A 15,153-nucleotide genomic window follows, 5' to 3' on the forward strand; every position below is an offset into this window, starting at 1 on the left:
CTGCCTGCCGCCGCCGCCGCCCTCAGCGCGCCCCGCCGCCGGCCGCGCTCAGCCGGGCGCTGGATGAGACGGCGGGGGGGGCACATCGCCGCTGCGCTGCCTCCTGCCGCTCCTTCATGCGGGCGGCTGCCGCTCCGCCGGGGGTAGCACCGCCGCCGCCGCCGCCGCCGTTGCCGCCGCCGAGGAGGAGCCGGGCCGCCGCCGCCCCCCCGCCGCGGGGCCCCGCATGGCGTGCTACCTGGTCATCAGCTCCCGGCACCTCAGCAACGGCCACTACCGCGGCATCAAGGGCGTCTTCAGGGGACCGCTCCGCAAGAAGGGCGCCCGCTCGCCGGTAACGTCCACCTCCTCGCTCCCTCCCTCCCTTGCCCCCCGCACGGTAGGAGCGGGCCGGGTGGGGGAGGCCGGACGGGGGCACGGGGACGGGGGTGTGGGGCGGGAGGCTTCGAAAAGTTTCTCCGTGGGGGGCTTGAGGGGAAGGGGGCGCGGGGGTGGCGCTGAGTGGCGGCTCCCCCCCGAGGAGAGGTCGCTGGAGAGGCTCCGCGGGTGAAGGATGCTCCGGGAGCGGGGGCTTGGTCCCTTGGCACAGGTTTGGGGGAGCCGAGCCGGCTGCAGGGATGGATGAACTCGTGCCGTTGGGGTGCTGTGAGCTGCCCGGAGAGACCCGACCCTAAGCGGAGCGTGGGGGAGTTTGGGGAGGTCCCGCCGGGCCCCGAGCCGCCGGGCTGCTGGGGACGGTCCCCGCGGGTCGCTGCAGGGCACCGGGGGGCGCGGGGGGAGCTGCAGTGATCGGGGTGTCCCCGGGGAGCCGGAGGGATGCAGCCTCTCCTCCGCCTACCGAGGGTGGTGGCAGCACCCCAAAATCCCCCCGGCTGGGGTGCAGCTCTCCCCGTCAGCGTGCCGGGTCTGAACATGCGAAATACTCGCGGGTTGTCCCCGCTACCGGAGTTGGTGAGGTGCCGGGAATGCCAGCACCGGTGGTCCCTCTGCTTCGGTCCCATCACACCTGCACCCCAAACGCCTTTGGGGAACTGCGTGTGACGCCAAAGTCTCTGCTTTCTGTTTCTCGGCTGTCGGTGGTGGCGCGAAGTGAAGTGACAGCATCCCGGTGCACAGCTAAAACCCCCTCCGTGTCGTCCTACGGCAGCTTGCGGGTCCTTGTCGTGCTGTCCCTTGCCCTGCTGCAACCTTCGTGTGCAGTGCACTGAATCTGCACCGCGGATCCCATCCCGCAGCCCCTGGCTGAGCTGTGCCCGTGCTCTCCGACCCGTGGGGCTGAGCCACCCTCGTGCGTGGAACCTCCCGCACGCAGGAGAGGTCGGCGCCAGACCTTAACCGAGATCTCGCCCCAAATCCGAGGTAGAGAGGAAAAGACCTCAAAGATTTAGAGCAGGAAGATGCTTGATTGTAAATACTTTGTATTGCGGATCTGTGTTTTGTGTCTAGCAGAACTTCAACAGCTGGCGTTCAAGTCAAGGGGAGATGTCAGGAATTGCTGTGCCGAAAATAGTGTTATGTCTCAAATCCTTTCCAACTTCTTTGCCTTTCTTTCACACTGCATAGTGAGGATGTGCACCACTCCCCTCAGCCTAAACACTTAATGAGATAAATGAGCTGACTTCACTAGCACATCATCATTTATGAGATAGTTCTGTCAACAGCTGGGAGGAATTTTTGCTTAAATGCAAATACCAGAGGAAAAAAAACAAGAAATATTCGTTTTGATTTTTCTTATATATATATATACAAGGTGTTTTTTTTTTTTTTTTTTGTGGAACAGGAAAAAAAAAATGTAAAAGTTGAAAATAAGCTCAGGTTCACTGCATAGAAACATGCTTTCTTGGGAGCTTTCCAGGGTCTGAAACAAGTAGCAAGACCAATTTGTATTGCTTTTCATGAGGACAGACTCTCCTGGTCTTGAGATTCATGTGACCAGGAATTGAGATGTTTTACATGGTTTTAGACCATTTCTGTAGAGAAAAAAAAAAAAAAAAAAAGTTTTAGTACTCCTTAGCTTTCATTCTGAATTACTGAGGGAAAACTTTCACTTCTTTGTACACTTTTTTTTTCTTCTTTCTTTTTTTTTGGTGACCACTATTTGAAGCTAGTCAGGCTTTGAGGTGATAGGCTAAGCCCAGAGTAGTGACAGGAATAGAGGTACATGATAAATTAATGTTTTATTAATGCTGGGTAACTGTAGGTCTAGAACTCTTACTTTTAAGTGTTTGATATTTGATATTACTACTGCTTTTATATGTGCTGTTTTCATGTGGAAGTCCAGGTTTCAGGTGAAAAATAAGGAATGCTTTGTTGGCAAACTAGATAATAGTGTGCTATTAAATCCTGAAAGCAGTGATTCTTTAGAGTAATCTGTATGTGCCTACAAATTTTTAACTTTCCAGACCATATCCTTCTTGCTCATCAATGTGTATGAAATTGAGAACAGTGAACAACAACACCTGGATACATGTTTATATTGTGGATGTGGGAGTCATGCATAGTGGAATTTAGTACTAATTGAGGTAGTAAAACTGTTTTGAGCATGAAAACAACAACCAACACCATACAAACAAACCCTCCAACTATTTGTATTTTCTTTAGCAATGAGCTATGAGTTAAACTTGGGACCACTTGTATACTTAAGAAGTCATAAACATTTGGCATTTATTTATAGCACCTTTTTTTTTTTAATTTATTATAATTATTATTCACTTAATACCTCCTGATTATAACTTTGAAAGATACAGTTTATGTCTCACAGTCATTTTTAAAAAGCTGAACTTGGAAGTAGCCTTGAAGATTAAATGTTATAGCTTGTACCATTAAACAATCTTATATTTGTACACTATGAGCTATCTTATGCATGAGTCTACAAAGTTTTTAATGTATAATGTGTATCTTTCTATATTTAAAGTGTTGTATTAACAGACCATGAAATGTCAGTAGACTTAAGGCTATGCTTTCAGAAATGAGAACAGTGGTGAATATTTTAAATACCTTTATCAAATTTCATGGCTATGTGAACAAGGATTTTTCAGTCTGAATATTCCCATAATATTTATTTAGCATACTTTGCGATTATTGTGTTAGAAACAAATCACGTCCTTCCAGGTCTAAAGAGAGACCTTTAGCTGTAGCAGTACTAAGAGCAAGATACAGAAGACTACAGAGATACTGAACTTCATTTGGGAATGTGAATGTGTGGTGACATTGTCATAAGATCACTTTAAAACTCCACCTTCCCTTTTCCCGTTTCTGCACATGGGAAAAGGAACTAGTTATGATGTTGAGATCTGAAGTTAGCGATGATGAATTTACAAAGAGTGGAATTAGAAGCAGGCCCTAGTGAATCACGTACCCACAGTGTTGTGATAGACTTGCACTGGAAAGGGGGTTCAGAGTTTGACCATGGTGCCAGCATTGCTGGGAGGGAAGGGCACTAAGCTGAAGAAAGAAGCCACTTGTTTTAGAGAAGTGATTCTGTGCTGAAGCTTTTTGGTTTTGCCTGGAAAGTTAAGTTCATGAACATATTGCGAGCAAGCGGTAGAAAGCTTTCTGACTCTGAAATTTCTATTTAGTGGAAGGCATTATAATGCAGAGATCTTGCATTAATTTCAGCCCGTGATGTTGTCTGCAGGATTTTTGAGTCCTGAACAGATTACCTTGATCAGCATGCTGGTTGTAGTTTCTGCAGTTGTGGCAAATATGCTGTAATGCTCACCGGCAGCCAAACCTGCTCAGAGGTGTACTGTCACACCTCACAGGCCTGGCAAAGCTGGCACTGAAGAGGACTTGGTTGTGAAACTTTCAGAGAAAATCTTCCAGGATACAGAAGAAAATGGTACCAGGAATTCAGCAGATGGCCCCCTTGCCTCTGAATCACTTCAGAGCCAATATTATTAGGGTGCACTGCTCTGCTTGTGGCTTTTTAAGGTGAGCTGTAAACAGAGTCTCATTTACTACTTGTTATTTAAAGACCCCTTTGTTTTTTTGAAGGAAATAGAAGACTCAGAAAAGCCAGTGCCTTAGCCAGTTTCTGACTTGGCTAATTATTTTCCTTCCGTTGCTCCCTGCAGCTTCAGATGAATACAATATTTTTCACATACTTCTTTATGCTGTTTTCTAATAAGGCTGTCAAGCAGCTGCTCTATTGCACTTAGGGCTTACCTAATTTCTTTGGGGGGTGGGGGGTGGGAAATGCTCCTGTGTTGCACAGAGCTATCTTTTCAACAGCACAGCTCTTGCCCCGTGTCCAGAGGTTCCAGTAGCAATAAATAAGCACCTTGCAGCTACTTGGAAGTAATGACTGTTTAGTTGATACCAAGCCACAAACATGCTGTTCCAGCACCAAAGCAAGTGTAACCAGGACTGAGTAGCACCTTATTACTCTTCGTAGTGGATAGCAACACCGGGCTCTTGAAAACCTCTTAGAAACTCAAGGGGTGGTTGAGGAATTGGGTACTGTAAGCAGGGAACAGCAAGGCCACGGCACAAGCAGCTCTCCCCATCTGCTTGAGTCTTAGGGGGAAATGCTAGCAAGACTGAGTTTGGAGTGAATAATGTGAGTTTGGTGTTTGCCAGCAGCGAGGAGAGAGGTGTGCCAAGAATGGTTGTGAGAAAGCGATGTAAAAGCTAGATATGGTGCATGTGTATCATATGAAATGTGGTCTAGGTGGCAGCAGATTAAAAGGAGGGAGCCACTGTGTGTCCAGGTGATTAGCTAGAAGACCAAATAGCTTGGGAGTCTCTGATCACAAACCTCTTGTCCCTCAGTGCTGTGTCTGTACCCTCAAAAGCTCCAAAAGCAGAGGAGAAGGCTGTGCTGTAGGCACTACTGGGGAGGGAGCACAGGAAGCAAAACTTCAAGAAACATAGTAAGAAGTGATTGGTAACAAACCAGAGGCTCCAATAAATAACCGAGTTTGGTTAGCTTTGTTGGAAGGGAAGCAGAAACAAAACACACCAAAAAACTACTGAAAATAATGTAGATAGGAAACAAACAAACAAAAAAAAAAGGAAAGGAAACAGAAAGCGATACTTTCATTCATATGTGTCAAAAGTCTCTGGCAGCTGCCTCGAGCAGAGGTGATCACAGGCCAGGGGGGAATCCCGTGCACTCTGCTGAAAGCATAGTGCAGACACTGCACCCTGAGATACATAGAACAGATACTGCATCTGCCTGTGCACAGCAGCACACACATGAAGGAGAGACACAGATGTGGGAGGGTCACCCTGGTTCACCTATTTCTAAAATCATTGCTTCTGGGCACTTCACTTCTTAGAGTGGGCTGAGTGTATTTCCTACCAACCCTAATGCTGGAGAATGTAAATATTCAGGCAGCCCACGCTAAACTTGGAGGTGAACTTATTTCCTAACTTTATGGTCCTTATTACTGTGCTTTCTGGGGATTTCTGCAGTGCATGAGAGCAAAAACAAACCTTCAGAAAATACATTAATGTGTTTTTAGCCACATGTAGCATTGCTGCTCGATCGTTGTATTAAAACTATTTTTGTGCTGTCTACAACTTTTGAGCATATTTTGTTTCCAATTCCGTCAGTGGGCATCACACTTTGGATATAACATTACAATCAAATTTAATCGTCTTCAACCAATTTCTGCTGGGGCCATTTCCTTCACCCACAATTAGCTGTAATGTTAAACAGGTGCTTTATGTTTTACTGTGCCCTTCCAGCAGTCTAATATTTTTATTGGTCCCTCTATTGAGTTCTTAAAACTAGATTGATTTCTCTCTTATTTTGCATGTGGCAATGCTTGTTTGTCGATTACTTCCAAACTGAGACATTGCTGCTACATCCATTTGCATCCTCACTTGCAGCTCAATCACATTTTACTCACCCAGGGTATAGCAATTTATTTGTTTTTATTCTGCACTGTGTGCAAGTTTGAAAAGAGGATTTTTTTGTGTGTGAAATGAGTGCTTCTGCAGATAGTGGGTTTAGCTGCTAACAGCTGTAAGTGTTTGGGGCTGTTCCTTTGCCTGTTCTTCTCCTGCTCTCTGGACTTCTACCCACTGGTGCTGTCTATGGCCAGGGCTCTCCTGCCTGCACTGGGGAAGAAGTCTCAGCTCCTCATCCTGGCTCAGAGGGTGTATTGTTTTCATTTCCGAAGGGTTAAGTAAAGTAAGTAACTTTATTTACACAAACAATTTCACCTGAGTCCCCTTGCATAAAAAAATCATGGTCAAAAGAATCACATAATCTGAATATACTTATTCCTACCAAAAAGAATTTGCAAGAACTTCTTGCAAAAGTTTGCTAAGTGGAGAAGGAAGTAAAAGGTTTTCAAAGACTGGCCAGAATGTAGGTATTTTTCCCCTAAGATGTCTTTCCCTGATAGACTGTATAGCCTCTGGCTACAAGGCTTTTTTTCACCCTTTACATTTAACGCTTTACACAAACATTTGTTAAGTCTTTTTATTACATCTCAGCTGATTATTTTAGAAGACTGAAATCATTGTTACCTACAAATGTAATTTTTTTTTCTCAATAGTATTAGGAAATCTGTAGGGAGTGTTAAGAACTGTGTGGAGAATTATTCCTGCATGGAAAATGTTGACTTTTCTGTGGAAAAAATGGAAATGCAAAATGTTTTTAACTACACACTGAGATACTGCTTTTTTAAAATGCCATTGGTAGTACACTGTGAGAGAATTAGTTTTGTTGTTTTATTTTTCTATCCTCCTTTAGAAGCCTTGCTTCTTGTATGGATACATCCTCTGTGATACCCTCAAGGTCTTCACTCTTGAAGACAGTGCATCACAAATGTTAAAACATACAACAGAAGCTGCAATCCTTCTTTTGGAGCTCAACATCTATGATATTACTGTGAAAGTTTTCATATCACAGTAAAATAAAAAAGTATCAGGGATAATTTATTTAAAGGGTCAAATGAAGTTTGTTACAGGATCAAGCCAATGGTGAAGACAAGTACAGATGCATAAATGGGCTGCAAGAACTGGAATTCCCAACCTAACACTCAGGATCATTAAGAATCTAGTTTGTTCATCCAAGGAATTCAGTGGTCTTCACTGGGGAAAAACATTTTGCGAATATACTTTCATGCTGAACTTCATGTGTGCAAACATTTCTGAATAGCGATAAATACATCCTTCAAAACAGCAATTTAACATTCCTGTCAACAGTTGGAAACACTGTTTTTATCAAGATTTAAACAACTCTGCTTTTAACCTTTGAACCATAAAAACAGTGTATGAACTGTTCATAGTTCAAGTAACTTGGTTTATGATGATAATCTGCATAAATGGTACCGGGGTAGCTACTGTAATATTAGAGGTAGTATCCAGAGTTCACTCCTGCATTTCTGTATTTTATGTGGGCACGTATGACTGCTTGTCTTGTACAATCAACTACTGCGCATGAGTAACAGACTTGTCATGGCGTATGTACACATGCCTGAAAATGCTGTTCACTGCTCAGAATGTATTGTTCTGTACCCAGTTGTAAGACACTTTAATGACAGCTTTTTGTGTGTATTTTTTTTTGTATTTTTTATACTTTACTAAATTTATGTGCATACTGGATAAGATGTAAACATCATCATCAGAATTTTGTCCCAGTTTCATAGTTATGCATAATGTTAATTGGCAAGCTGGTTCAAGTAAAGAAATAAAACTATTGCTCAGAGATTGCATGCAGCTCTGAAACAATTCATACATTAATCAACTCTAGTTGATATCAATTTTTCAATTGATGTTTTGCCTGGAACACATTCTAAAACAGATTTAGTGCATTTGTGTCAACAGAAATATTCCATCTATATTCTACTCAGACTGAATAGGAGAGAAGTATTTGATGTTGTTGAGGAAATTCTCAGTTGTAATCGGCTGTATATCTGCAGCCTGCATTTCCAGCTTAGACTGTAACATGTTAGAAAGGCTTGTGAAACTAGATTGGAAAGCATAAGAACAGGACTTCCTAAAATATAACCTTTGATAGCAAAATAATCTGTAGGTGGGATTTGGGGTTACAAATCCCATCCGCAGAATAGGTGTAAATTAAAATTACAAATAAAATCTGTAGGACTACTGTGATCAGTGGATCTGCTAGAAATGCAAACTCTTATAGTTGTTAAGTTGTTCTATGCATTTTTAATATAATTTTCAAAGAAAAGTTTTCATATTCAATTTCTCATAATTCTAATTTTAGTAGTTTCTGTGGCTTTTATATGTGATCAGTGCAAACAATTTGTCTATACAAATCTTCATGTTCTCTGTGCTTACCATCAAATCTTCAGAGGAAGAACGACTTTGTGAAGTGTGAAAAACTCAGACTACCGATGTTTTGTGGGGATGTTGTTCTAAGAAGGAGAAAAAGCTGTGTAATCATGCCACCCTACGTTAGACACCTTTAACCAGGAAAACTGAGTTCAAATCTGGATGTTTTGAGCCCTTGCCTGTGATCACAAGAAGCTTCTGGTGATGCATTGCAGGTAGACTGGGAAAGAATTTGCAATGATCCCTGCATCAGTTGATTGGTGAACATTGTGGTCCGAATGCTGGCTAAGGCAGGTGATCAGCAGACTGGATAATTAAAAGGATTTCTCCATGTGGGAAAGGCTCTGCTTATTTCCAGATACTGCTCTGACTGCTCCACTGTGCTGGAAGGTGCAGGAGCAGAATCTGCTGGAAGGCCACAGCTTGCATGGCCACAGGTCTGTGCCAAACAGCACCTCTGCACATAGCCATCACCTCACTACTGGGAGGTGATCTGCAGATCTGGTTCCCTTGTCTGATGAGGACCAGGTCAGAAATTGTCAAACAGCCATTGAGGACTTGTTTAGAAGACAAAATTAAAAAGCACAGTCATGCAGGTCCCCATAAAGCAAAAGACAAGAGCACGCAATGTGATGTGTATGCAAGTAGTTTGTGCTTATTAAATAATAAATACGCATCCTGTAAATGTCACTGAATACATATGCAGCTTCTCCTAGCTGTCTGAATGCTTAACTGCAGACCTTATATAGCTGTACTACTGTTCTTTCTTGATATAGGTCTTAGGATATTATGTTGTATGCATCTGCGTAGACACTGACATTTGACTTCTTTAGTGTTAGATATACACTATTTCCCTTCAAAAAAAAAAAGATATCAAAACCTATGTGGAATGATAGTTTAGTTAGCCTAATCAAGAAAAGTTAGTACTATATACAAAGATTTTGAATTTTCATTGGAGTGATAAATATATCCTTGTTTATTCAGTGTGGCAAAGATGCAATGTAAGGAAGGCTGAGCAGTGCTGGAGACAGCTATTTACACACAAAATAAACAACACTAAAAAAAGTTCTCTTTCTGGGAGTGAGTGATAATTTTTTGTGGTTACTAATAATCAATAGAGAAATCACATATGCATGCTCTGATGCAGAAATTGTATTCATATCTTATAAAATAAAAATGACATTGGAATGAGTGTTGAGTACATAAAGTTGCTGGTTTTATCTTTTGTTCATATCTTCTGCTGGAGACCTTTTTAATACCATAATGTATTGTACACCATGTAGAACAGGGACTTTTTAGTAGACATATATTGTACAACATACGTGTTTTATTGCTTAGCATTGTAATAAGTGCATTTTAGAAGTTAAACTACAAAAAATACCAACTCAACATTGTAGTTATTTATCTCAGAAGTTAACTCTTTCCTCAAAATAAACAAAAATCTGTCTCTAAATTTATTCCCTAGAGGACATGTCATATTTGAAAATGCTAATGCTTGGTGGAGAAAGATCCACCTTTCTTTTCAGCTAGGTTAATAAATCTGTGCAGCACTGGTTGGTTCAGAGCTCTCTTCTTATTGGGGAACAAGTTTTCCTTTTGTGTAGTTTTTATTTAAAAAAGAGGTATTGACAGAATTGGGCATTTCATTCTATAAAGCACATATTTCTAAAGATGATTGCTGAAATAGAGCCACATGCTGTATTATGACTTCTAGTAGGGGAGGGTCTTCTAGCCTGGGTATCTATTCACACTATTATTTCATCACCTCAAATAATCTCTGACTTTGTAGGTGACTGATTTTGATATCTGTGGGTTGTGAATCAGCCTTCAGATATTTTTGTTGGTTTGCATACTTGTGCATACTTGATGACTTTCATCAGAAGAGATTATTATAAACAGCAAATCACAAGAAGTTAAAAAAAAAATGTTTCCTTGAAAGGGGTTTAACCAAGTTTACAGAATGACTTAACAGCGCCTGCATAATCTTCACAGTCAATAAAACCAAAGACAGAGAAACGTGCTTAAAATCCATAGCAAAAATGTTTTGTTTCCATTGTCTATTCTTGAAGACCCATTCTTTAAGCTATAGAAAATGAAGTTTATTGGGTGTATACACTTAGTAATAATCAGGCTGAAAAACAGTTTTTCTAGTTTTTCAAGTTTAATTTCATCTGCAAACTTAGATAAGAGGGACCTTGGATGCCTTTCCCTTCTATCAAAACACCATTGCTTGTCCCAAGTTTTCTTTCTTTCCTTCTTTCCTTTTTTTTTTTTTTTTGTCAAATATATCTAATTGCAGTAATATTGTATTTCTGACACTCCACATAGCACTGTCTGAATAATAAAATTATTATTAAAAAGTGCCCCAAATGTGTATTTTTAGAATCTATTTTTAGCCTGTGATTGATAATTGCACCAAGCAATACTGTAATCTTGAACAGTGAAAAAAAATGCAAACCCACCAACAGCCCCATGCCCACAATCCACAACAAAATAAATAGAGTTAGCGGGTGAGATCAACACCACTACAATAAATCACTGACAGCCTCTCTTCCCACGTCCATACAGGTGAAGTTCAGATCCTGCCCTTCCATTTGCCTGGGAGCAGTTATATAGATCCTAATTGGCTTCCTGATTGCATGCTAAGAATAATATCTCATTAAGTAATTGTAGTACCTTACGCTGAAGAGTTTTAAATATGTAAAGCTACTCTGAACTGTCTCCTGACAATAAAAAGGTATTGCTGAGCATGTTATATGTCATAAAAGGAATTCTATTTTTTGCTATCATTATTATGTACTTACTTAGTTATGTTTATACTTCTAACATCTGGCTAATAAGGATGGTGAATGTAGGCATTAGGCATTAGACAGCCTTAAAAAGATTGATGCTTTTGATTACAGCATACCGTATGATAAATTGTAGGGTTCAAATCTCGTACAGAGTTATAAAGGATATGTGGTATCTGAAGAAACATAGAGGTGTCAATTTTCTACTTGATGGTACTAATATATTTTGATAAGATCTGCATATTAAGAACAGAATGAGCCCTCAACTACAGTGATTTAGTGCTGCAATTGTACACCGTACTTCACAGTGAGTAGAACAAACAATAAAAAATGTGAATCCTTGCTTTTACTCTGAAGGACACTGAACAAAGGCGTGTAGGCATTGCTGCTGGCAGGCATGGAGATGACTTGGTTTTCAGAAGTGACTGGAAAGAGGAAAGGAAGGAAGTCTAATAAATGGGAATGGAGAGGTTAATTGCAAAGTAAATGAGTTCACTACAGAAAGCGCTGAGGCTCAGAGCCTCAAAGGCTGCATGTGTATTAGTAAGCAACACCAGGGGATGTGCCAGGCACTGGAGTTTAATCATCTAGACTATGAAATTGTAAGCACTGTTTCCAGTGTACTTGTGGCATGGATCAAGCAGCCCTCTCCCAAACTTGGTGAGGGTTTGGGAATTACTGTAGGGCAGGGACCCCTGCCAGCACACAGTTTCCATGTGAATACTTGCTTCTGGAAGCTAAGAATGTTTAACTGCACTGACATGGGCTGTTCAGTACCAGTTGTCCCCATTGCCAGAGAACGGTCCTGAGCCCTTTTTGAGAGACAGGCAGAGATGTATAAGTGTCTATCTCAGCTCAACGTGAGCACCAAAATTTCTGCCAGTAAAGGCAGGTAAAAAAATTTCCTTCTTTTGTTCTCAACTGTTGAAATCCCACCCCTATATGGGGAGAAGGTTGCTGCTCCTAGGGTTCTTCTGCCATGTATGATCAATCCCATATGCCTATGTGAATGGACCATCTCTGACTCCAGCTGAAAATGAGCCCAAACATGTATCATTTCTGTGGTGTAAATCTGGAGAAACTCCCTGCAACCTGGAGTTCTCAGAACATCACATCCTCAGCCTATGAAGATTGACTTTGTATTTCTTCTAGACACTATATATCTACCATTTGCATTTTGGGGGCAGCAGCAGTCACTTTCTCTAGGCATATTTGCTCCATGTAAATCTTTCTTGGTCTCAGCTGCCTTGATCTTGAACCTTGCTCAGATTCTGGATGTGCTGGAGTCATCCTACAGTTAGTGTTTAAGCCTGTGCAATTCATTTGCCCAGGATTTTTAGCTTCAGACCATCTTTCCTCTTTGAGATAACATCAGGTAGTACAGAGGGAAACTTGTGCAACACATAGGTGCCTGCAGAAGAAAGCAAACACAAAGACATGCCAGAATCAGGCTGCAGATGTTTTTTGAAAGGCATTAGGGTATTAAATGTATCTTGGCATTTGGGATTGCTCAGCATTGATGTTTGGCCTATTATGGATTAACCCTGAAGTTATAAGATTTCTGTGTGTCTGAGTAGGTGCAGGACTGCCCTCTGCTTTCCCACTCTTCGCACTCCATCATGGGCACAGTTGCTAGAAGAAGCTGTTGAGGCCTAACAACACTTCAGCAGTTAACACCGACTTCACCTTCTCTATAGAATAAAGCAGAGCCTGTGCTGGGTCCAGGGCCCTGACAGTGGGATTGCATGGCCATGTCTGCATGGTGAAGGCAGAAGCATCAGAGCCTTACAGACAGATGACAGGCACTCACAGCACTTTCCCACGTGGCCACACTCTTTCTTCTACCTTGAAACAAGGGACCCTTTTCCAAACCACCTACTGGGAGCGCTGCCCATTCTCTGTTGTTCCCCAAACTATAAATACACTTTGAGAGAGCGATGGGGACCATAACCCAAATTGTGCTGGGGAGCATTGTAAGAACAAAAGAATACTGATAGTTGCATTCTAGTGCTTGAGCCCATGTCACGGCACTTTGTTACTAGAGTGTAGCCTTGGCTCCAGCACCCTTAAACGTATGCTGAAGATAGGACTGTACCTTGGAGTGTGTTGTGACATCCCAAGATTGATGAGTAGTGGCTGGATCTCCTGGCAGCAGTCGGGTGGGTGGACAAGATGGAGTGGCTGCATTCCTTACAAACACCATTACAAGTCAGCCTTGTGCCTCTAATAGGTAGAGTACCAGTAAGTGTGACATGCATATGCTAACTGAATGGAATAAAGCTCAGCTTCACTACACAGGCAATAAGCTTTAAAGAAAAAGAGCAGGTTAGAGAATATTTGTGAATCATAATGAGCTTCTTAGAGTGCTTTTCACAGTTCTTCCAAGCATTCTTAACATGCACAGGCAGCAGGAGTGCCCAGAGGCCATTGGGTCAGGGCAAGATTTTATCTTGTTTAAATCAATGTGGTTAATCGATTGCAGCTTGCAAGGCTGATTTACACCAGTGTGGATCTGGTCCTCAGATTTTATTTCAACCTTATTTAGAAAGTAATCTGACTAAAGTTAGTGAATACCAGTTAACTAGGACCTCCAGGGTTCAGACATTGCTGTGACTCAGTTACAGAGTTTAAATAGACGGAAAATGCAACCACAGTCCAAAAATTAAACCTTTTCCTTTTTGCTGGACTCTGTACCCTGACTTTTTTTTTTTTTCTTTTTTCTGTACTACTTATTGACAAACAATGCTGGTAAATCACAAGCCATGCTGCTATAGCATATATATTCACACAGTGACCAGAACACCTTTCTTGCTACTTAGCAGCTCTTTGATTTGCACACTTCTCTGGGAACATGCAGTTTGACTGAGAACTTGCTTCCACATTCCTTATCTTCATAACAGATAGATATTTGTTAAGAAGGACAACTCTGGATTTACTCACTGTGTGGTGGTGTTATACTATATATTTTAGATACTCGTCATGCTAACTTCAGTGCCACTTGCTTTCAGGATCCAGATTTCCAGTTGGCTCACATCAGATCTAAGTAAAAGACACATTTAAGGCATTTCTTAATTTTTCAGCAAAGAAAAAGCTCCACAGAAGTCAATCACAACTTTTGCTGAATTAGAAATACAGAGCAGTAATGTGAAATAGTAATCAGATTTAATATTCTCATATTAATTAACATTAATGAATATATTAATATTATCTCAATATCTGAATATTAGGCTAATATGCTGTTCTCTGCTGTTAATATTTTTGTGCACAAGTCGTTGACAAGGCTAGTTAACAACAGCTGTTGACACAGTGATTATTTTTTTCTATAGAGGACGTGTCATTTTTAGGTTTATTTTGGAATCTAACACACGATCTTTTATTAACGATATAAGATGGATTTTCTGGGTTTGTATGTTTAGCTGCCCCATGAGGGATTTGTTTTGTTTTGTTTTGTTTTGTTTTCTTCTTGAACTGCAGTGTTTCTATGCTGGTAACTTCCTCTAACATAATATGTACTAGAAATATGCCAACAATCATCTTCTGTAAAGAAGCTGTTGAGCATGATGCTTTTCCAGGCAAGAGGGATTCACCTTTGGGTAGTCTTATTCCATTGTGTAACTGTTGATGCCTCCATTAGGCATGTGAGAGGTGGATGTGTCTTGCTTTATGATCCACGGTTAGTAAGTATTTCCATTGTGATACTAAGTGACGATCTGATAAGTCTGGAAAATTGCTACTAGAAAACCAAGTCTGGAAAATTACATCTAAAGGCATTCCAGACACTTTGTGAAGCTGCTACAAGTTCTGTAACTGAGGTGTATATACACAGGAATTCTGATTTTCCTCCTGTTGGTATGTCTGCCAGCAGTGCTATGCCAGCTGCACGGTGATAGCTAAATGGTCACTTCTCTGTCTCTATCCAAAAGTTCAGGAGGCGATCTGCAAGACAACATTGAAGATGGAGCTGTGAAGGGCTGGATTGTTCATTCTGCCTTTCTGAAAAGTGCAAGGAGTCAGTCATCACTGGTTCAGCAGAGTGGAGGTGATGTGGAGAACTGCCTCAGGAAGGCAAAAGGGGCAGAAAAATAAGGGAAACTAAATATGCAAAAAT

General features: G+C 41.6%; 1 protein-coding gene across 1 annotated transcript in view; it reads left to right on the forward strand.

Annotated features, from left to right (window-relative positions):
• Positions 1-226: 226 nt before the first annotated feature.
• Positions 227-15,153, forward strand: part of ZNF804B (zinc finger protein 804B) — a 235,174-nt gene continuing 220,247 nt past the window's right edge. Inside the window, exon 1 of the mRNA XM_035545389.1 lies at positions 227-334. Within this exon, the coding sequence (XP_035401282.1) occupies positions 227-334 (108 nt within the window). The remainder of the gene's footprint in view (positions 335-15,153) is intronic.

Source organism: Cygnus atratus, chromosome 2, assembly GCF_013377495.2.
Source record: "Cygnus atratus isolate AKBS03 ecotype Queensland, Australia chromosome 2, CAtr_DNAZoo_HiC_assembly, whole genome shotgun sequence".
In the NCBI taxonomy this organism is placed as follows: domain Eukaryota; kingdom Metazoa; phylum Chordata; class Aves; order Anseriformes; family Anatidae; genus Cygnus; species Cygnus atratus.